The following is a 22,834-nucleotide window of genomic DNA, read 5'->3' as shown; positions in this document are numbered from 1 at the left end:
CCCTTTTGAATATATATTTTGCCATAAAAATTTTCTTTTGAACCCTGCCATAAACACAAGTTTACGAACTTGTATTCATCAACTCCTGTCCCAATAGACGATGCTGTGTCCTGAAAGGCTTTAAATACAGAAGAAGGTGTGAGCTTATTGACTTGGACCCTGAGCTCCACGGAAGCTCATATGTGACTCTCAAGGAAATCAGTTTTAACCTTTATCCTGTGAGAGAAATTTTGCACGCAACTGTGTGTGTGTGTGTGCACCCCTACGTGTGTGGTGTCTAAGACTGTAACATCTAATTAACTTGGGCAATCACTGAAACTCCAGGAGAAATGCTTTGCCACATTATCCAGGCCTGAGCTTCTAAACTCTCAATCAGAATCTCAAAAATTAATTATTTAAAACTGAAAAAATTAAGTAGTTATCTAAGAAATATTAACAGCAACCCCTGCAAAGGACTGCCACAAGTCCTGTTTACTGTTTTTGGACAGCTGCATCCAGCAGTGCTGTCAGCATGGCAGTATTTGGTCATTCCACTTGTATTTATTGAGTACCTATGGAGTACCAGCCACTGTGTCCTGTGCAGGGGATTTAGGAAAATAGAGTCATCTCTTTCCTTCTGATGTTGTGCCCAATAGAGGAGACAGACAGGTAAAAATGACATTACAATCAAGGTAGAGATACAGACACAATGCTTTGGAAAAACCGAAAAGATATCTGTTAACTCTGCTAGAGGGGATTAGGAAGGGATTCAAAAGACTTTTAGAGGATGATTAGGAGTCCCTAGGCAAATAGGAGTTGGGAGCAGCCCGGGCAAAGATGCGAAGGAGTGAAATAGCACTAAAGCTCAGCACCTGGGAGAATGGGGGTGGGGAAGGTAGGGAGAGGATCACAATATAGCCAGAGGCTAGGTTATCAGGTGCCTGGTCAAGTTGAAGAGTTTGGACTTTATCCTACTGACGGAGAAGCAACCGAAGGACTTTAAGCAGGGGAGTGACAGGATTAGATTTGCATTTCAAAGACATCTTTGACACAGGTGTGGAGGATGAGTTAGAGAAAGTGAGCGTGGAGGCCCAGGTCCTTTCAGGAAGCTTTTTTAATTTTTTACTTTTTTATAAATTTATTTATTTTATTTATTTATTTTTGGCTGCGCGTGGGCTTTCTCTAGTTGCAGTGAGCGAGGGCTACTCTTCATTGCGGTGCGCGGGCTTTTCATTGTGGTGGCTTCTCTTGTTGTGGAGCACGGGCTCTAGGCGCCCGGGCTTCAGTGGTTGCGGCGTGTGGGCTTAGTAGTTGTGGCTCGCGGGCTCTAGAGCGCAGGCTCAGTAGATGTGGCGCATGGGCTTAGTCTCTCCGTGGCATGTGGGATCTTCCCGGACCAGGGCTCGAACCTATGTCCCCTGTATTGGCAGGGGGATTCTTAACCACCGCGCCACCAGGGAAGTCCCCTGGAAGTTTTTTAAATAATCCAGGTGAAGGATGCTGAAGACTTGATCAGGGGCAGCTGCAGGGCAAGGATGTTTTCTCTATTTAAAGTTAGGGCTTCTGCTCATCCCTCCAGAATTGCAGTGGAAGTGCTTTCAGGGTTTGGGTGAGTGAAGGCATCATAAAGCTCCTAAGGATCAGGCAAGAAGACTCAGCTAAAGAAACCAACATGAGTAGGCACCAAGTGGCTCATTCATTCATTCATTCTTAATTCAAACCGAAGCTTATAGAACACCTTTTCTATTAGGAAGGCGAACTATAAAAGTGGATACTCAGGGGCCTGGGGCTTTAAGGGGAGAATAAACTAAAGAGTAGAGGGAGTGCTACCTGCTTTCACTCTGAAGCATGGTCTGCCCAAAGCTGGGAGGCCCAAATTCAGCCCACAAATATTTATTGCACACCTAAACTGTGACAATCTCTGTTCTAAGTGCTGGGGATACATTATACTTCAAAAACAAGCAAACAAACTCATAGAGAAAGAAATCTTACTTGTGGTTACCAGAGGTGAGGGAGGTGGGGGTATTGGATGAAGGTATAAACTTCCAGTTATAAGATAAATAAGTACTAGGGATGTAACGCACAACATGATAGATTAACACTGCTGTATGTTATATATGAAAGTTTTTAAGAGCATAAATCATGAGTTCTCATCACAAGAAAAAATTTTATTTTAATTTCTCTAATTTTGTACCTATATATGAGACAACGGATGTTCACTAAACTTTTTGTGATGATCACTTCATGATACACATAAGTCATTATGCTGTATATCTTAAACTTACACAGTGCTACATGTCAATTATATTGCAACAAAACTGTAATTTTAAAAAATTGCTGGGGATACATCAGTGAACAAGACAGACAAGGTCCCTAATCTCATGGATTTTATATTCTAGGGGTAGAGTGACAAATGAACAGCCTCCAAAATGCACAGGATGTATGGGGAACAATTAGCTCAGCTGGAGACAGTTTGAGTTGGCACTATGGAAGATCAGGAGATGTGGATGCAGAAGGAAGGCTACTTGGTGAAGATCTTCAGCTCGGTTAAAGGGCAATGGGAGCCCCTTAGAGGTTCCGTTTCTTTGTTCCGGGGTTAGGGAGCGAGGAAAGTGATTATTGCTTTTTTCAATATTTGAGGAACCTGAGGCTTAGGAAGGCAATGTCACCTGCCCAAGGCCACACAAGTGTAAGATCAGGCAGGCATGTCTGCCAAGGTCCGAGTCCGAAGCCCATGCCGCCTTCGGCTCTTTTCCTGTAGTGCAGAGGAGGAACGGCGCGGTGTCCCTGGGTGCCAGGACAGATGGACACCTTCGGGAGGACCGGCCCCGGCCGGCTGGCAGCACGGCAGCCTCACCAGCGCGGACAGCTGGCTTGAGGCGCTGGCAGCTCCTCGCTGCCCGTCGGTTCCCCCCGCCAGCCAGTGGTTCGCTCCGAACACCCCTCCCCGTGGGGCAGGTGCTGCGGCCCGCCCCGCTTCCGGTTGTTGCCGGGCCCTATTTCCGGTGTCCGCCTGCCCTCCGCTCCGCCGCCTCCGCCACCGCCGAAGCCGCTGCGGCCGCGATGCTGTCCCGGTCCCGCTTCCTGTCCCGGGCGTTCAGCCGCTCGCTCTCCGCCTTCCAGAAGGTATGGTACGGCCGGGCCGGGGCCCCGGCGGGTGAGAAACTCGCCGGCAGGCGGACGGGCGGCTTGGGGACAGGGGCGTGGTGCCCCGGCCAGGCCGGGGATCAAGGGCACCGGGACTCGGAGGCCGCGGTCTGGGCGGCCCAGAGCCGCTGTCGCCCTCGGGGCCGTCTTGCGGAGCCCAGCGGCCCATCGCCTTCCCGAGACAGCCGGCGCCCGGTCCCCTGCTGGACCCCACCCTCCGCGCCGGCGGAGGAGCCGCCGTAGAGCCGCGCCCGCCCCCGCATGAGACTCAGAGTTCGGGAGGAGGCGCCGCGGAAGCCCCGACGGGATCCGGGGGCCCGTTTCCTCTCTGTTAAAGTCGGTAGATATCAATCCGGTTGGGAAGTTGAGATAGTTTGGCAGGCCCCGTGTGCTGACGGACTGAGAGCCCGCCCAGGCTGTTGCCTTTACCTTTTGGAGTCATGAGAGTCGCCTGTCACCGGCACCTGGGCAGCTTTGAGTCTGTGCTTGAAAGAGAAAGCTGTTTCTTCTCTCCTTTCGTTTTGGGTGACGTCGATGTCTTCTTTCTCAACAGGGGAACTGCCCTCTAGGGAGACGTTCCCTGCCTGGTAAGTTCTGCCCTTGCCGTCACCTAAAATGCTCTCCTCCTGGGCAGAGCAGTATGCGAGGAAATCGGGGTGTCTGTGTTTCTCCACATCGTGTTCAGATAGATAGGAGTGAAACAGGTGCTGTTTAATAACAGCTATCATTTATTCATTTGGCACATAGCTACACAGTATCCGCTGAGTGTCAGGCACCATGCTGGGCCCTCACAAGGGATACAGCAGTGACGGGTTCTCGCCCTCCTGGAGCTTACAGTATGGTGGGAAAGACAAAATGTGAATTGCTAAACAAGTGAACTATCATGAATCTTGGTTAAATGCTGAGAAGGAAACATACGAAGCTGGACAGTAAAGCTGTGACCCAGAGGATGTGACAGGCCAGCCGGATGAAGAGCAGGAGAAAGAAAGGGAATAGCATGTATAAAGTCCCTGAGGAAGGAAGAGCTTGGCAATATTTTGGAACTGGAAAAAGGGTGATTTGGCCAGAGCATTTTAGTTGAGGGAGAGAGTGGCATGAGATAGAAGATGGCATAGAGACTAGCGAGAATTTAGGTTTTATCTCAACAATTTTTTATATGCGTGGCATAAGTATTTGTTGAATGAGTTGATCTTATTGTGGGCATTCTGTGTGCCAGGCATTGTTCTGAGTGCTTTCTGTGCATTTTTTCAGTTAATCATCAAGAAACAGTAAAAGAGGTGTTTTCTCTATTTTACAAATGTGTAACTCAAGACTATGAGAGGTTAAGTGCCTTGACCAAGGTCACTCAGCCAACTATTGGTCAAGCCATGTCTGCCTACTCCTCAGCCCGAACTCCTAACCCACCATGTTATCATTTACTCATATAATCAACAGATTATGGAATTCTTACTACATGCCAGGCAGTGTGCTACGTGACAGGGATAGAGATGGTCTCTACCCTCCAGGATCTTAGGGGCTACCTGGAGAGAAAACAAATATATATTTATGCATACCTAAGGACATAATTATATTGTGATTACTATAAAGGAGAAGTGGAGTGTAATGAGAGGATGGGATGATGTAGCCAGGCTTGGGAGGGTGGAGAGTGTGGTGGCAACGTCAGTAAAGGCTTCCCCAAAGAAGTGACATTTAAGCCAAGTCTTGAAGAATACATAGGAGTTGGCCAGGAGAACGATATTCTAAACAAAGGGGATTGCTTGTGCAAAGGTTTTCAGGCAGGAAGAGATTTGACTGGTCATAGAAATGGAAAGGAAGCCTGTCTGGGAGGGCTGGACAGGAATATGGAAAGTTTTTGGACTTTATCCTAAGAGTCATGAGATCATAGGCACCTAGCACGGTGTTCGCTCATAGTGGACTCTCAGTAATAAACTTTTTTTTTTTTAATAGCTACTTTATTTATTTATTTATTTATTTTTGGCTGTGTTGGGTCTTCGGTTCGTGCGAGGGCTTTCTCTAGTTGCGGCAAGCGGGGGCCACTCTTCATTGCGGTGCGGGGACCACTCTTCATCGCGGTGCGCGGGCCTTTCACTATCGCGGCCCCTCCTGTTGCGGGGCACAGGCTCCAGACGCGCAGGCTCAGTAGTTGTGGCTCACGGGCCCAGCTGCTCCGTGGCATGTGGGATCTTCCCAGACCAGGGCTCGAACCCGTGTCCCCTGCATTAGCAGGCAGATTCTCAACCACTGCGCCACCAGGGAAGCCCAGTAATAAACTTTTTAACTTGGAATTTTGAAAATGTCAGTAAACATTTTCTCCATTTTATGGATTGGCAGGACACTGGCAAGAGCCTTGTACTTGGGGTTTGCGTTGTGGTTCAGGGCTTCTCCTTGGGCTAGTCACTTAACCTCCAGAAGCCCTGCTTATATATGAAACGGGAGGAATGGCAGATGGTTGTTCCACTTCAGGGAGTTGTGAGACACAAAAATCAAAATGAGGTCATTATGTGAAAGCTTTTTATAAACTCTTAAACGCTGTACAAATGAAACTTGCTATAGGATGAACTCTAAATTGGAGTTAGGGTTCCAAAAATCAGTAAGGGCTGCTGACCGTTCTAGCTCAAATACATGCTGTGTTTGGGATTTGTACTGCAGCGTCACTGGTTACTGGATATAGAGGTGACTTAACTTGCCTCTGAAACCTTGGGGGTGTTTGTAAGGAGGTGGGCACAAGAGAGAATTGTCTCCCATTTGGTGTTTACCGTGCCCGTGGTTCAGAAAGAGTTGTTAATAGATCTGAAAAAATAAGACACATGAAAGAATATAATCAGGTGAAGCAGATATAGTAATTAGTTGTCAGTTGAGGAAGTGCAGTTATCTGTGATAAGGACAATTGGTGGGGCAGAAAGGAGCTCCGACCTTGTTGAGTATAACCAGAGTGGAAGATCTCAGGAAGAGTGTAGGACAGTCGGTCCTAGAGCAAGCTGGAGACCTTAGGCCTGAAGTAGCCTAGTCTTTGCTACTGGGGTTCAAGCAACAAGACTTCCAGCTCAGTGCATTTTAAGTAACCAGGGAAACAAACTCAGATCACACAGTCCCACTGCTTCTCTGATTAGGCTATATGTAGTCACAGGATAAGCCATCATGTGTCTTTTTCAAGCTTCAGTTGTATTTGAAGTCTTGGGGAGTAGAGCATTTTATTATGAAAACATAAAGGGATAATGAAAGTTTATGAGTTTTAAGATAAATAAGATTATAGAATTCTCCCCTTTCTTCCTCAAAGCCATTCCCACCCGAAGTCCCACATACCTGTTGTTCTCTGCCATTACTATTGCTATGGTGGAAAAGTTTAAGAAGCAGGACTCTGTGTGATAAAGATTATGTTGTTGCCTGCTGTTGATCCTGTTCTATCTCAGAGTTAGGGGGTGAACAGACTTCTTTTCCATTCCCAGCAGGTATCCTGTATAAGATAAAGAGTTGTTGGTTAAGAGTTGTTTTGTTTCTTGCAGGGATCTCCTTATGTCAGGGACCAGGTTACCCTGACAGCAGGAAGATTGTGTAAGTATCACTGGGGAGCACAGATATGTGGACATGGGGTATTTAAGACACCAGTTGAACCATCTGCTTTCTTCACTGTCTTTCAAGCCTAGTAATCAAGCTGGTTACGTTGAGTCCCTCTACCTAACCTTGATGTTAATTTATGACATGTGCTTGAGCTTCAGCCCCATGTTAAGTGCTGGACCAGGAGTGTGTCTGTCCTGAGGTGTTTAGATGATAATGAAAGTGAAGCTGGAATCCTCTTTTTATGGGAATAGATATAGAAAGGTGCTCCTAAATATTCTGGTTGGATACAAGTGAAGCTGAAGGACTGGAGGTTACATTTATTGTGGAGATTAAGAGCATCCTTTTGGTTGCATAGTTACTCATTTTAGAAACAGTAAAAGCAAAAGACTAGTCAGTTGAGTCATGGGACTTTGACTAGTTCAGAGGGAATGCTATTATTGCATAATGCAAAGTTTGGAGAAAGGCCACCCATGTGTGTTTCAGATTAACTTCTGCTTATGAATGTTGCTTAATGCTACTTTGCATTCCAAGTATTTTCAGGGTGGTGGTAAGAGGATGCTCTTTAGTTACCTGTTAAGCAGCTGTCAAGCTATTTTCTCTACAGGTAGGATCTTCAAAATGAAGGGTGAGCAGATTGGCTCCTTCTTCACTGTGCATTACAAGCATAATCCCATTGTAGATGTTCTTTTTGCTGTTTCTAAGTATTCTACTGTTAACATCTAATACGTTTGTAGTTTAAAAGTTATTTAGGGAGATTCAAAATGTGTTACTCATCTGCAGTTTAAATGAAAAGTGGAGCAGCCACAAATCCTATGCAATAAATACAATAAATAACTATTCAAAAGTAAATTATTTTAAAATACCCTAAACTTTGTGGGATAAGGATCACACGTTAGGGTATTAATCTAATAACTGTTTTTGTGTTGTATATTGTCTTTTTTCATGAATAAGGTACCCATTTTACTTAAAAATCTTTTATTGAAAAACTATTTTTGGCTTTATGTTTTTATTTAATAGCTTATACATTTACATGGTTCAGAAGTAAAAAGAGTGTCCATGAGAAGATTTGTTCCTGTTCTCTGGTGCCACCAAGTTTCTCTTCCCAGAGACAGCCAGTGCTCCAGGTTCTCGGGTGTCCTCAAAGAGCAGTCTCTGCATTTGTACATTACCTGTTAGTTCTTGCCTACAAACATGTACCTATACATGGTTGTAAACTTGGTGCAGAACACTTTGTGTTCTGTATTTTTTTAATAACATAAATTTTCCCCTTGATTTTACATAGACCTTATAGTTATTTTGAAATTATAAAAATAAAAATATCAAAAGGCAACTTAAATCTTTTCTATTATAAAGATGCTTATGGTAGAATATTCAAACAGTCCTGAAGTGTAGAAAGTGAAAGTCCCCATCAGTCCAAATCACTCTTCCAAAATGTGTGTGTATGTAACAGATAACCATAGATACCATATATATCTACGTTTCCCACTCTCCAGTGGTAACCACTATTAATGGTTTTGTGCATACAAGGTAATATCATTCTCCAGTTTACATTATTTAAAGTCAGTGTCATATCAAAGAATACCTTGCTCTTTTGAAGTTCCTCTTGAATGAGTCCAGAATGGACTGATGTGCTGCCTCCTGGCAAGAGAACAGATTAGGAGATACTATATGAGATTTTTGGTGTTTTGTTTGTTTGTTTTGCATATAACACCTTGTTTTACTTGTTAACTGTCTCATCTTGCTGTCCTATATAAATCTATAATCATGTGGACAGAAATTCTGTTGTATGTGGCACAGTGGCATGTACCCTGAGGGCACACAATTTATCTTACTTGCATTTAGTTAAGAAAAAATGTCATCAGGAAGCTGAGTCCTTTTGGTGGGTATGCAAAGGGCCAGGATGCTATCTTTTTCTTCAAAGACCCAAACGTAGGTCTGTTCTGGGAGAGCTGGCATTTCACTGCAGCACATTTCACTCACCCAAGGGACTCGCTGTTTAAGGCACCCAAGTCATCCAGGCTTTGCTCTAGACCTGCTGAGTCAGAATCTCTGGGAATGGGGCCTAGACATGTATGCTTTGAAAAAGTTTCCCCAGGTAACACTGATGGGCACTCCTAGTCAAGAATCACTGATTTAAAGGGAAGGTGAAAGAATCTAAAAAAAGTGGATATATGTATATGTGTAACTGATTCACTTTGCTGACAGCAGAAACTAACACAACATTGTAAATCAATTATACTCCAATAAAAATTTAAAAAATGAAAATAAAAAAGGGAAGGTGATCCGTGGTGCCTTATCTAGACTAAAATGTGAGTGAATCACCTGTTAAAGGAGTTTACTTTTATGTTTGTTTTGTAGCATTAACAGCAATAGTGACTTCAGTGTTCGCTTTTTCAGAACTACAGCTGTGTGCAGTAAGTACCTTCAGCTCCCTACCTTATTGGGAATAGAGTTTTAATGGGAAGAACAACAACTGACTGAATTTAATTAAATAAAAAAATTAAAAAGGAGAAATGTGGACTACGTGATTTTTCCCCCCCCTCTTTTCCTAGAGGATGATGTGATTACAGTCAAAACCCCAGCATTTGCAGAATCTGTCACAGAAGGGGATGTCAGGTGGGAGAAAGGTAAGATTTAGTGCCTTCTCACTTCTTAAGTTTAAATACTTTTGAAAAGTCCCCTTTACCCCCGCGATAATCAGTGGAACCTATGGCTCCACCCTTTTCTTTACATGCAGTGTACTTTCCCCTGGCTTTAGGAAAGGGGTCTTGTAACACACCTGCCAATGGGGATTTTGTGGCTACTGGAGGGTTCCCCCCCGCACCCTAAGAAGTAGCCTTTGACTATCTTTTCAGCTGTTGGAGACACAGTTGCAGAAGATGAAGTGGTTTGTGAGATTGAAACTGACAAGGTAGGCTTGTCCTATTAGTGCCAACTTTTCATGGTCTCCCCTTGGTTTCTTAACCCAGTGAAAGGAACAGGGACTTAACTGTTGGTTACAGATAATTTTTAACTGCCTCAGTTGTAAAATTGTTGGAATAGCTCATTAAAAAGAAAACATTAAAAGTTTAATTTTAGATTGTTCTAGGTGTATGTACTATGTACTTTAATAGCTTTAGTTTTATAGCTTGTGTGTGTGTGTGTGTGAGCTGTTTCCAGTTGTTTTTATGTATCACTTGGAAACACATTAACTGAATCTTGCTTTAGTGTTCTGAGAAAGGACAGAAAGGGTGAATCTTCACAGTAACATTGATTACTCTTACTCTGAAAGTGTGGCATTGGTGTTTCTATATACAGGGTCTTGTGTATCTGTGTTGCAACTCTTGTGACTCATTTGAGATTCTATACAATTAATTTTCTAATGCTGAGTAAAAATTTGGACTCTTTCTCCATCTGTCTTCTTTTCAAGACGTCTGTGCAGGTTCCATCACCAGCAAATGGCATGATTGAAGCTCTTTTGGTACCTGATGGGGGAAAAGTAGAAGGAGGCACTCCTCTTTTCACACTCAGGAAAACTGGCGGTAAAGAAGTTCTCCTGGTTGTCAAGGTCTCCAGTGTTCCCCCTTGGAACTGGGGCTGAGCATAATATACTAATTCCTTGATACCTCAAAGACCATTTGGCATTCCCTCTGCCCTTTATGAGGCAGTAAGAGGGGAGCTATTTATATTGTGAACTTTAAATGTCAAGTTTTAGAAGAAAAAGGTATTAAAAAAATAAAGCTCATAATACTCTGTTCTTTATTGTGCTGGACCTTTTCTTAAATAGGAATGAAGAAGATTCTAAAGACAGTGATTTCCCCCCACCCCAGCCCTGGTGTCAGAGTCACATGGGGGCTCTAAAAATAATACAAATGCCTAGATTCTGAGTCCCAGGGATTCTGATATATTAAATCTGGGGTTTTCAGATCCTGGTTATCTTATCATAGTTTTCATTGTTGTTGTTTTTAACGCTCTCCAAGTGATTCTGATACACAGCCAGGGCTGGGAGCCACTCTTCTAAAACGAGAAGTAGTATTTCATCCTGTCTATTATAGAGAATTTGGTGTAGTTTTTTCACATCTATTCTCTCATAACATTTTTTAGGGAGGGTTAGATTTCTCTTGGGAAGAAATGAGAAATAAGGAAATGAATTCATACTGGATCTTACAGTCAGTATTAGAGATTAGAAAAGAACTTTCTGATTCTTAATTAAATGCTGTAACTACTAAAGTATTTTTTTCATTGTTAAGATAGTTAAGCAGAAAGATGGTAGATTGCATCGTTATGATTGATCAGGGCAAGACCAGAAGCCCAGAATGGAAAGAACATACAGTAGAAGGCTAGGGGATAAGATTGATTCTTCTAGTTGGAGAATTTCATCTTCTGATCATTCCTTAAGAGAATTTTCTTCTCATTTAAATATAAACCCAGATGTGATGTCCAAATTGGTAAAATCAAAAATATTTAAAGTTGTGAATTTATATTGCTTGACCACCTCATTAGTTTATAAGAGTTATCCTAGATAAAATGCTTTGAAGTCTTAAGTCTAAATGTGCCCTTGATTATTTAAACTTTTAATTTTTAATAGTTAAGAGTATTCTCCCGCATGTGCTGTTAAAATAGAAGAAGAGACGATCAGTATTACCATAACTAGAAAGGTGTTGCTCTTATGTGTGTATTTTAACATCTTTAATTACCTGGGTTTCTTTTGCTTTGAAGTTTACATTACCATGGACTTTAGTAGGTGCTTTGAAAGTACTGGCTGAATTTGATGATCAGTAGATATTTGTGAAATCAGGAAGGCAGCTGAATTAAGTCAGTTATCTAATGTAGGACATCTAGGAGCCCTGGAGAATAGAAGCATAGTGCCTTAAATCATTCTGTGTATCTCAAAGCCTTACATGTATAGCACATACTCAGGAAGCATTTGTTAATTGATTGGAGATAGAGCTCTTGCTGCTAAATTCTACTTAGTATCTGCAATTTGGTTGCTTTCCATTCCAGTTAGTGCCAATGGCATCTATTTTTCTTGTTTTCCAGCTGCTCCTGCTAAGGCCAAGCCAGCCGAAGCTCCTGCTGCCGCAGCCCCAAAAGCAGAACCTGCAGCATCGGCAGTTCCTCCTCCCCCTGCAGCATCTATACCCACTCAGATGCCACCAGTGCCCTCGCCCTCACAACCTCTCACTAGCAAACCAGGTAAGCCTCTGGCTCCCACGTGTGTTTATGTGGGAGAACAACATCTCATCTTATGTCATGTTCCCTCACAGTCTAAGACTAATTATGGCTCTGAAAAGGCTCCATTGGCTGCTTTGTAGAAAGAATTCTAGACTTTGTATCAGAAGACCTGATACAAAGGGTTTGCATCTCAGCTTTATAGCTGAGTGTATAGCTCTGTGACTTTAGGCTAGTTATTTAACTTCTCTGAGCAGATTGTTTGTTCGTGAAGTAGGAATGATACTAATACACCTCAGCATATCTTGAAGGTTAAGTGACAGTACAGTATGAAAACACTGGCATGTACTCAAGTAAATGTTTCTCATTTTCTGATGCAGTGTACCCCTTCTTCATTTTCAGTGTCTGCCGTAAAACCCACTGCTGCCCCGCCAGTAGCTGAGCCAGGAGCTGGCACAGGTCTGCGTTCAGAGCATCGGGTAAGTCTCTGAGGACCACTTCCAAGAAAGAAGCCGAGGGGCAGTGCTGAGATTAATGGAGTGGGTATGCTCTGCCTACCTTTGAATGGCTGGCAGCTGATTCCCTTGGCCTTGACAAGGAAATTGAGTTTAGGACGCGACTTGTTCAGTGACATGACTGTCAAATGACAGGACTAGAACCAGAGGTCTTCTGAACACTTGTCCATTGGTTTTTCCCACTGTGTTATGCTACCAGCGAAATGCTGTGGGTGAGTAAGATATACTCAGGGGATGGTAGCCTAGTGACGCATCCCCTCCCTCCCACAATAACACCTACTTCAGAGAGGTGGTTTAGTGAGCTCTATTCCTATACTTCGGGATACTTAGCTGAGGGCTACCCAGTGGCAGTCAAGAGCAGACATAAAACCTCAAGGAAGTATGGTCAAGAGAGTGGGTTCCTCTGCCTGAGAATACCTCCTAAAAATACTATAGCCTCAAAAGTTTGTTGCTTCTGAGTTGCCATTCCACAAGTAGCTATTCTCATGCAAGTCTTTATTACCAGAAATTTCCCTTTCTGCAGTGACTCTTGGGCTGGCTAGCCCTACCCCACACTCTTCCATAAATTGGTTTTGATTTTTAAATCAAACCATATCCTAGGCCTCTATTCTTTTTTTTTTTTTTTTAAACATCTTTATTGGAGTATAACTGCTTTACAATGTTGTGTTAGTTTCTGCTGTATAACAAAGTGAATCAGCCATATGCATACGTATATCCCCATGTCCCCTCCCTCTTGCGTCTCCCTCCCACCCTCATCCCACCCCTCTAGGTGGTCACAAAGCACCGAGCTGATCTCCCTGTGCTATGCGGCTGCTTCCCACTAGCTATCTGTTTTACATTTGATAGTGTATATACGTCCATGCCACTCTCTCACTTCGTCCCAGCTTACCCTTCCCCCTCCTCGTGTCCTCAAGTCCATTCTCCACATCTGCGTCTTTACTGCTGTCCTGCCCCTAGGGTCATCAGAACCATTTTTTTTTAGATTCCATATATATGTGTTAGCATACGGTATTTGTTTTTCTCTTTCTGACTTCACTCTGTACGACAGACTCTAGGTCCATCCACCTCACTACAAATAACTCAATTTTATTTCTTTTTATGGCTGAGTAATATTCCATTGTATATACGTGCCACATCTTCTTTATCCATTCATCTGTCGGTGGACACTCAGGTTGCTTCCATGTCCTGGCTATTGTAAATAGTGCTGCAGTGAACATGTGGTACATGACTCTTTTTGAATTATGGTTTTCTCAGGGTATATGCCCAGTAGTGAGATTGCTGGGTCATATTGTAGTTCTATTGTTAGTTTTTTAAGGAACTCTTCCATACTGTTCTCCATAGTGGTTGTATCAATTTACATTCCCACCAACAGTGCAAGAGGGTTCCCTTTTCTCCACACCCTCTCCAGCATTTATTGTTTGTAGATTTTTTGATGATGGCCATTCTGACTAGTGTGAGGTGATACCTCATTGTAGTTTTGATTTGCATTTCTCTAATGATTAGTGATGTTGAGCATCTTTTCATGTGTTTGTTGTAGGCCTCTATTCTTGGTCAAACTGCAGGCACATCTGAGTGGGTAGTTTGTGTCTGTGTTTCCTTGTTCTTGCTCAGAGGAGCAAGGCCACCACAGGAAAGAGGAAGCCTGGATCTCTCCCTGTATTTAGATACTACAGTCTGTCTTTATCCACTCCTAGCAAGCCCAGTGCTCCCTCAGACTAAGTGCGAAGGGTTAGGTCCAGAGAGACCAGGTGGTCAATGCTTGTCCCACTTTCCCTTTCAGGAGAAAATGAATAGGATGCGGCAGCGCATCGCCCAGCGCCTGAAGGAGGCTCAGAATACCTGCGCAATGCTTACCACTTTCAATGAGATTGACATGAGGTGAGCGCTCTAGTCCTCTTCCTCCCTGTGCCCATTTTCTTGGAGAACACTTGAACTTGCCCAAGTCCCAACCTAGTGCTGATTCCAAAACTAACTTAACAGGAAAGAAGTACTTCTTTGCAGTGCTTGTTGACTTATACATAGTGACCCACTGGTTTCACTCTCTAATCGACTTTCCTAATACTGTGCCTGCCTCCTCTGTGACCTAAAAAACTTAGCCTTTTACTTTTATACCTGAATCATGTTGTGATTTCTGATAAACGAGGCTGGTAATAGTCTTAAACTCTAATGACTACTGTCGAGCTGACAAGTAGAGATAGGGCATCCAGACTGACAAGGCTCCCCTAGGGATACAGAATCACTTCACAGCATGCCCAGAGTCAGGCACCATGCCCTGCTTCCTTCTCACTGTGACTGCTCCTTATGTATGTTCCTAAGCGACTCAGAATTGAGTGGGTGGAAAGGCATGGGCTTTTCGTATCTTTCACCTTTCCCAGCTTTGATAATGAAATGGGAAGCAAGTTGTGCTTTTAAAGAAAAACCTCAGAATTAACCAAAGGGGCTAATTCAGTATACCCATTTCTGTAGTGAGCTAATCGTTGACTCACTTATCTTCTTCAAGACTTTGATGTTTATAGGTGTCAGGACTGTAGGGAAGAGAATGTAGTTAAAGTCAACAAACAGTTTTTGAGTGCTTACTGTGCACAAGATATTACACTATGTTTGAGGGGGATGCAAAGATAAGTGAAAAAGAGCCCTTACCCTCATAGATCTACCATCTTGCTTGGATAAATAGGAAGTAAAATCTCTAGTATCAGTATCAGGAGGATACAAAACGTATGAAGTGGAGAAGAGGATGAGATCATTTGTTTTTGAGGTGGCAGGGTGGAGGTAGGGATCAGGAAAGGCTTCCTGGAGGAAAGAGATTTTTAATAGACCTTAAAGAACGACTAGCATTTTGACATAGTGGAGGAAGGTCATTCCAGAAGATGTTAACAATATGGACCTGGCACAGACAGGAAGTACATGGCACATTTGAGAAACAATCGCTGTGAGAAATATGTGTAGGAAAGAATGGTAAAGAAAGTTGGATCCATACTTCAGATTGTTTTAAGTGCCAGGGTAAGAGTTCATAGTTAATACAGGAGGTAAAATCATCAAGTCTTCAGGTCATCTCTTTGTTTTTTATTGTTGTCCGAAGTGTTTAGTCTGTGAATCTACGTTTCGTTAAGGAAATTGGTCTCCTTTGGAAGGGGTCTGAGAAGTGTAGAGAGGGGAGTGTGCTGTGGCACTCACAGAGTAGGGCCCTGTGGCCTATTTCACTAGACGTCATACATTCTATTCTGAAGCTTCCCAAAAGACTGGATGTCATTCAAGCCAAAGATTTCTCTCCTCTCCATAGGATGTAGGGAAGGACCTTGACTAATGAATCACAAGGGCTGCAGCTTATGTTTCAGTGCATTAGGGCCAAATTGTACACAAATCGAATTGGGCTTTGAAATTCTACCCAATTCCTTAAGACACAACATGTAAATATTTGTGGCCTTGAAAGATGCAGTTGGCCCAACAGCTTTGATTGAAGGTAAGTACAATAGCTGGATCTCCTTTCATCAGCTAATCGAAGTGTCACTTAATGATGGCCTGGGGTCTTACTGCAGTCAGTAATCTGGTTTAGATTGAGTGCCCTTTGGGTCTTGGCGCTGATCAGCTAACCCATAAGGGGCCTTTCTGAGACCTTCTCCTCTCCCCTGTTGTCCCAGCCTCTGCCTACAAGGGCAGAGCTCTGAAATAGAAACTACTTAATGACCAGACAATAGCATTTGGGCAGTTTTGAGAGCAGAGATGTTTATCACTTCTCTTTCCGTCTTCTGCAGCTCTTGTGTCTTGGGAACCAGTAATGTCTTTAGGGTGGTAATCCTAGCACTAAATGAGGTTAGACTCAGGAAAACAAACATTTTAAAACCAATCAGTCCCCCTAGGAAAACTTCCCTTTTAAAAAACAAAAGGTCTAAAGGGGGGAGTTAAAGTTATATCATCTTATCTTTCGTGCTAATGTCAAATTAGGCCATTATAGAGAGAAAGGGAGAACTGAGCATTTGGGCCTAAGATAAAGTTAAATTCGATTTCCATCACGGAACTGTATTCCCATAAATACAGAGGTTTCTGCAGCAAAATGATGGGAAAGCCATTTCCCACTAACTCTGTTGCACATGTGTTGTATGTATGTGAAAAACCAGCCCTGAAGGAACAAAGACTGGTCACCTTGCAAAGGCTTCTCAGGGGCCTTGCTGCTTGTACTTTAAAAAGCTTAGGTCCGCACATGGTCACTTTTCTAAATACCGGGGAAACCACGTCCATCAAACTAATCTTAAGAGCAGGAATTGTGTCTTTATTATCTTTATATCTTGGTGCCCTGCATTGACCCCCACGTGTGGTGGGTGTTAGTACCTGTTTGAAGGAACAAGCGGATGGAACTGCTAACTCTGGGGAGGTGAATGTATCTACTGACTTTCTCATGAGCCTGGAACAACACTGGATTATACCCATCCACAGATAGTCATGACTGCTGTTGCTCACATGAAGCCCATGCACCTGTGGGGCTTTGGGGGTTTTTTTTGTCTTCAGTAGTTAGGAGACAGGAGGAATGTCACAAGGAAGTCATAATCAGGTTTGGTGGTATTTTGAAAATAAATCAAACAGAGATAAAAAGAATGGTGCTTATTTTGAGGACTTTGTTTATGCTTAAAAAAAAACTTTTTTCAGAGTAGATGGCTCATGATTTTAGTGTAGCTGGAAGTCACTTTCTTGTCCAGGGTGAGGGTGTTGGTGTGCTGTACGAGCTCTCGTTCATATTGTCTGTAACTGAAATCTTTGACTTCTGGAACATGAATGAGCCCTGTAAAGGGCTCAATCTACCTTAAAGACAGATTGGATCCGATTCCTTTGGGTCCAGGTTTTGTAAAGGAATAAAGTTATTGTGTTGACCTCTAGTGGACTATTTCAAAACTTGAACTTAGGTAGATGGTCCACAGTAAGGGAAAAAAGCTTACCCAACTGTGTACACGGAGTTAGAAACCAGTATGAAAGTCAGAATTGAGGCTTCTTTTGTGGTCAGTTTGTTTTGTAATGTGTTTTTGCAGTAACATCCAGGAGATGAGGGCTCGGCACAGAGATGCTTTTCTGAAGAAACATAACCTCAAACTAGGCTTCATGTCGGCATTCGTGAAGGCCTCAGCCTTTGCCTTGCAGGAGCAGCCTGTTGTAAATGCAGGTGAGTTTGTGGTGGCTGGAATCACAGAGGTCCTGGGAGGTGTGCATGTAAACACAGACCTGCTCCCACACACAGACACAAAGACGGCGGTCGACAGACTAAGGCTTCTTATTTCATATGTGTGAAAAATTGAGTACCTTCCCTGGGGATTTCTTGACTCACCTTCCCAAATGGGCATCATGATTACTTCCTCCGCACTAGCTGGACAGAACAGGTTCTCTTCACAGTGCATAGCTTGGCAGCTGCTGTGGCAACAGGCAGTTCTGAGCCAGCCCAGCAATCCAGGCTTCGCATGTCAGTGTGGAGACTTGTGTTCTGGCTGATGCCCACCCTCCCACAAGCCCTGTTATCTTGGGACCTGACTCTTACACCTGGCACAGCTCCAGGGTGACCTTTGATTTCTGGTCAGTGGACCTCATTGGGAGGCCTTGGGCTTGGCCCCTCTTTCCTGGACTTGGTGCCCATTTTCCTTACTTTTTGCTCACCTACGTCATTGGAATGTTGACCTAACAAGCAGTTCTCTTTCTCATTGAGACAATTCTCTGTTCCCTGGAAGATTAGAGAGGACAGTGGCACTTCTGCAACCCTCAGCAGTGCAAGGTCCCTAAAGATCTAGAAATAGAAGTCCTAGTCCCTTCCGCCAAGTGGTGTGCCCTAAGGTAGGTGGAAGGGCTTTGTTTCACCCCAATGTGTATCTCTTTATTTCTTCCGTTCTTCTTATGCTTCGTGATGACTCTCTCCATCTCTTCTGCCTACACATACATGTAGGCATTTCTCAGAGTTCCCCTGACCTCTTTCTCACTTCACATGCTTTTCCGGGGTGTCTTATCTGTAATACAATGCAGACTTTCTATGGAAAAGATTCCCAAGCCTGTATTTTCTCATGAGCACCAGACCTAAATTGTTAGCTGCTGGTTTGCTCTCTCAGGCTAGCATATTGAAGCCAGACCACCCTGCTTCCTACCGAGTCTCCTAGAAAGAGGCTTGCCTCCTTGTTGAGAGTGGGCAGCAGAACGGGCAGCATCCCCATCCCCCCACTTCCACTTCCTTTACTAATTTGCCCTTTTGGGGAGCACTTTTTAAACCTGCTGTTAGCTAAGGGAGGGCTGGAGTAGAGCTGGCTAACAAGAACTTTGGCACATACTTATCCTGTGTTAGCCTGTGTATTGATCCCTCTGAGGGCTGCCAAGGAAACGAATGCTCCTGTGCTCATGCTTAGGGCACTTGGGAGAAGTTACAGTTGGCTGGCATGGGAGTAAGAGGAGTGTCAGCTGCCACTTGTAATGCGGTAGTTTTTGTGCTAGTTGGTCAGCCCACACTGTACCAAGCACCGTGGATTTTTCCTCTGTTAATGCAAATTTTTCCTCACTAGCCTAGGCCTGGGGAGTTGTATGTAATGTGTGTTTTCTCTCTCATAGTGATTGACGATACAACCAAAGAGGTGGTGTATAGGGATTATATTGACATCAGCGTTGCAGTGGCCACGCCTCGGGTATGTTGGGGCAAGAAGTGGAGCTCTGATCTTTGACTCTCTCCTTACCTGTGTGAAGAAGCAGACCCCTGGGAGAGATCTTTCCTGTAATTCTGTCTTTTTAGAAGGGAGTTACTAGAAGAGTAACCTGTTTTTGACCATACCACGTTCTTCTATCTCTGGCAAGCCTAAATATTTTAGACTCTGTTAATCACGTTGAGTAACTAAGATATTCTGCGGGAGGGGAGACCATAGGCTTGAATCAAGAGAGTTATAACTATAAAGGGTGCTATTAATTTGCAACTGAAAAGAACTTCTCACTCTCATCAGGGTCTGGTGGTTCCCGTCATCAGGAATGTGGAAACTATGAATTATGCTGATATTGAGCGAACCATCGGTGAACTGGGAGAGAAGGTAAAATAGAAAGGATGGCGTGAGCTGCTGGGCAGGTCAGGGAAGAGAGCCTGGGGAAGGCTGGGCCAGTGAGCGGTGCTCAGGGAGCTGGAGCCTCACTTTGTTCTGAAAGGAGTGCGTGGCCCCTGCGAACGGCAGTCACAAGCGAGAGCTGAAGTACAGCTACCTGGTGGAGCTTATCCTGCTCTTATGACTGAAGAGCTCATCAGATGAAACCTGCTCGGAAAAGAAAAGATTCTGAAGTGTTTTCCCCTGGTGGAGCATTAGTCATAGGCATCTCAGCTGAATGCTTTCGTGTTAAAGCTAGACCTTGGATCGTTGATCTCAGATATGGGCCTTCTGGACTTCCTTTAGGTGAAGAAAGCTGGGTTGACCTTACTTTTCAATTATAAAATCTGTTTTTAGGCCCGGAAGAATGAACTTGCCATTGAAGATATGGATGGTGGTACTTTCACCATCAGCAACGGAGGCGTTTTTGGCTCGCTCTTTGGAACGCCCATCATCAACCCCCCTCAGTCTGCCATCCTGGGCATGCATGCCATCTTTGATAGGCCAGTGGTCGTGGGAGGCAAGGTAGGAACCATCACCATTAATGTCCTAGCAGCTAGGCGATAAGGAGAGGGAAGTCTAACTAGATGCTCATTATCAAGGATTTGCTATAATTTCAGGCATAAGTTGCATCTCCTAGTTTCTAATTACTAGCTGAGGCACTGGTTCTTAAATTGTGTGTGGAGTAGCAGCACCTGGGAACTTGTTGGAAATGCAAATTCTTGGACCCCTTCCGAGACCTAGTGAAGCAGAAAGTACAGATGATTCTGATGCACGTTAAAGTTTGAGAACCTTTGAGCTGAGAAAGCTTGCTCCTTCATCTGGGACTAGTCAACAGGCTTCATTCTCTAGGTGCTGTAGAGAGTGTGGGGATACAGTTGAAGACATGGTCCTTGCTCCTGGGGAACAGAGGACAGCAGGGCAGAGCCATCTACAAGCTGCCGAGTTGTAATGATGAGGCTTAGAGGTTTTCTGGGAGTTCACGGAACGAGGGCAAAGGGTCTTGAGCTGGCCCTGGAAGATATGTTGGTAGGAAAATGTTTTCTGGGACTCCTGTGTCCTGACCTTTTTGGGTCACTAACTCCTTTTTCAATCTAAAAATCATAGATCTTCCCTGAAAATGCTCATACACCCAACTTTGCATAGAGTTTCAGAGAATTTGTGGACCCCAGGTTAAAAAAAAATTTTTTTTGTTACTATAACCCCAAAGAAGAAACTGCAGGCAGCCAGAACTGAAGAGGAACTTCCCTGTAGACAGCAGACAAGTGAGAGGGCAGAGCATGGTGTTTTGTTTTGTTTTTTTAAAGGCAGTTGTAAGGAGACTCCTATTTTCTTGGGTTAAGCTTTGTTTTTGAGTGTGGGAGCTTTGCACTCAGGGCAGGGCTTGGTCTTTGAATATACTGTAAGTATCCAGAAGCAACAAAGCAAAGTAGGAAAGGCTCTGCAACTGGGAACTTAACTATGGGCTGTGCTTTGTCATCTCCCCTTTCATCTGGGCTTTCTCTGCCCCACTGCAGACAAACCTGTCGACCTCTCGTTGTAGGTGGAGGTGCGGCCCATGATGTACGTGGCCCTGACGTATGATCACCGGCTGATAGATGGCAGAGAGGCCGTGACTTTCCTCCGCAAGATCAAGGCAGCGGTAGAGGATCCCAGAGTCCTCCTATTGGACCTGTAGGAGGAAGCCATGCGCCCTCCACATCAACCATGCAGGAACTGAAAACCAGTCTTCTCCCTGTCCCCTCACGGGCCCCAGCTTAGCCTGGTGACAGACAGGCATATGCTGTTGTTCTCAAGCAAGGAAACCAGGGCACTATGTAACCAGCAGTCACAGGTCTCTTCTTGGTGTTCCTGCCAGGCTCTCTCCCTCTCTGCACCGTTCTCTTACACTCGAATATCTGATTTCCTTAGGCTTGAGGGAGAGAGAGCCTTAATGGATGCTCATTAATATTCCTGCATTTCTCCATTAGCCCTCCGCAGAGATGATTTTACTTCTCCCCCATCCAGTATACCATAGGGAAACTGCCGGGGACCGTGTGATTAAGTTTCTGTCTCTTGAAAGTCTGTTCTCCAGAGATGCCTAGGAGGGTGCTGTGCCTCCCAAGCTCGGAGCAGCCTCTGTCCTGGCTGTGCACGTCCGTACTCAGTTCCACCCGTGTAGAGGTATTGACCACAGGCCAGGAGGAGCTGCTTTGCTTCTTAAATGACATCTTCATTCTCAGCTGTCACTGACTTCAAGCGGCCTCTTCTACCTCTTCCAGGAAGCACAGGCTGGGGGATCTGGAGGGGCAGGGGATGGGTAGGCAGTGTTGAGGGGGAGGACAGATTCTGAGGTCAGAGGTTATAAATGAGACTGGAGCAGAGCCCAGGCCTGCCCTCACACTCTCTGTCATAGCTTTGTACCAGGAAGACCCATTTTGGCACAAGCACTCCCAGCTGTGGTGGTGCCGACCTTTCCAGACCACTGGGACCATTCTGCCACATTATTCTCATCTAGAGCGGATTCTAGCACATCTTGGCAGTGAGACACAGCGTGTCACAACCAAGGGCTGGATGGCGCCTGGTAGAGATTGGAGTGAAGGAGGCATCCTGTGGACTGGCTCACATTGTCTTCAGCTTTTAAATTCCATTGGTTTAAGCCTGTGGGCTGAAGAGGCAGTTCTGTTCCTTCCTGTATCATGGCCCTTAGGGAGCAGAGAGCCTTAGCTCTTCCTCCACAGAACACAGGTCTGGGAGAGGATGGATTGTGGTGGAAACCAGCCCAAGATACTAGTACACAGTGGGGAAATGGCCGATGTCACCTTTGAGGTACTGCCTTGGGTCTGGGCACAATCATTGGAATTCTTCGGAGCATGGTTAAATGCACACATCTTGTCATGAAAGCTACTGGGCTTCATCGCTTCGTATCCAACTGCATCCAGGCCTGAGGCTGCTGACACTTGACACTTGACACAGGGAGCTGTTTATTTAGTGCAGGGTGCCCATTTGTATTTTGAGCGAAGAAGCAAGGCCTGGGGGTTGGGGGAGGGGGAAGGGTTGGGAGCCAGTACTGAGTGCCTGCAGCATCTCCTACGTCTTCACTATTCAGAACTTGTAACTAAAATATTTAAAGAAACTGATTTTAACTGCAAATTAAAGGGCAAATGTTCGCAAACAGGGTTCCTGCTTCTGTGCTTCTTTTGGTTACTGAGGTTGTCTCCAGCACTGTAACTATCATAGCACTGAAAGCCACGTGACGTCCCTGCCATCCAGAAAAGTGCCCTGGCTTCCTTCCTCGAGCCTGGTGAGCCTGGCAAGCCACACTGTTGAAGAGAAACTGGTTCTCACCTGCGTGAAGCCCCTTCAAACACCAACAGACGTTTACATTTTGGAGGCGCCTTGCATTATTTCTGGGATGGATGG

General features: G+C 44.5%; 1 protein-coding gene and 1 long non-coding RNA gene across 3 annotated transcripts in view; one reads left to right on the top strand and one right to left on the bottom strand.

Annotated features, from left to right (window-relative positions):
* The window catches only part of LOC309655997, a 106,002-nt gene extending 86,644 nt beyond the window's left edge, over positions 1-19,358 (bottom strand). Inside the window, exon 1 of the long non-coding RNA XR_014261118.1 lies at positions 19,249-19,358. This is a non-coding gene — a long non-coding RNA (uncharacterized lncRNA). The remainder of the gene's footprint in view (positions 1-19,248) is intronic.
* On the top strand, positions 2,670-22,590 carry DLST (dihydrolipoamide S-succinyltransferase). 2 transcript variants are annotated; one of them, XM_082451695.1, is made up of 15 exons: positions 2,955-3,105; positions 3,680-3,713; positions 6,630-6,678; positions 9,043-9,098; positions 9,237-9,311; positions 9,540-9,595; positions 10,094-10,205; positions 11,704-11,859; positions 12,238-12,314; positions 14,131-14,228; positions 17,369-17,499; positions 18,918-18,991; positions 19,301-19,384; positions 19,790-19,957; positions 20,976-22,590. In XM_082451695.1, exons 1-15 carry the CDS (start codon positions 3,043-3,045, stop codon positions 21,108-21,110), a joined length of 1,368 nt encoding a protein of 455 aa, XP_082307821.1. In that variant the 5' UTR covers positions 2,955-3,042; the 3' UTR covers positions 21,111-22,590. The 2 variants fall into 2 exon arrangements, with proteins under 2 accessions (XP_082307820.1, XP_082307821.1); XM_082451694.1 differs by lacking the exon at positions 6,630-6,678 and having other exon boundaries at positions 2,670-3,105.
* Positions 22,591-22,834: the final 244 nt, after the last annotated feature.

This window comes from Balaenoptera physalus, assembly GCF_965194825.1.
Source record: "Balaenoptera physalus genome assembly, chromosome: 2".
In the NCBI taxonomy this organism is placed as follows: domain Eukaryota; kingdom Metazoa; phylum Chordata; class Mammalia; order Artiodactyla; family Balaenopteridae; genus Balaenoptera; species Balaenoptera physalus.
The sequence above is the reverse complement of the archived record's forward strand: the minus strand, read 5'-3'. Positions and strand labels throughout refer to the sequence as shown.

Excerpts from the sequence above, each read along its gene's own strand:
- DLST (XM_082451694.1), top strand. The coding sequence starts at position 2,685 with ATGTCTGCCAAGGTCCGAGTCCGAAGCCCATGCCGCCTTCGGCTCTTT. Across the intron at positions 18,992-19,300 it reads TTGCAGTGGCCACGCCTCGG|GGTCTGGTGGTTCCCGTCAT; the intron begins GTATGTTGGGGC and ends CACTCTCATCAG. Across the intron at positions 19,385-19,789 it reads TCGGTGAACTGGGAGAGAAG|GCCCGGAAGAATGAACTTGC; the intron begins GTAAAATAGAAA and ends ATCTGTTTTTAG.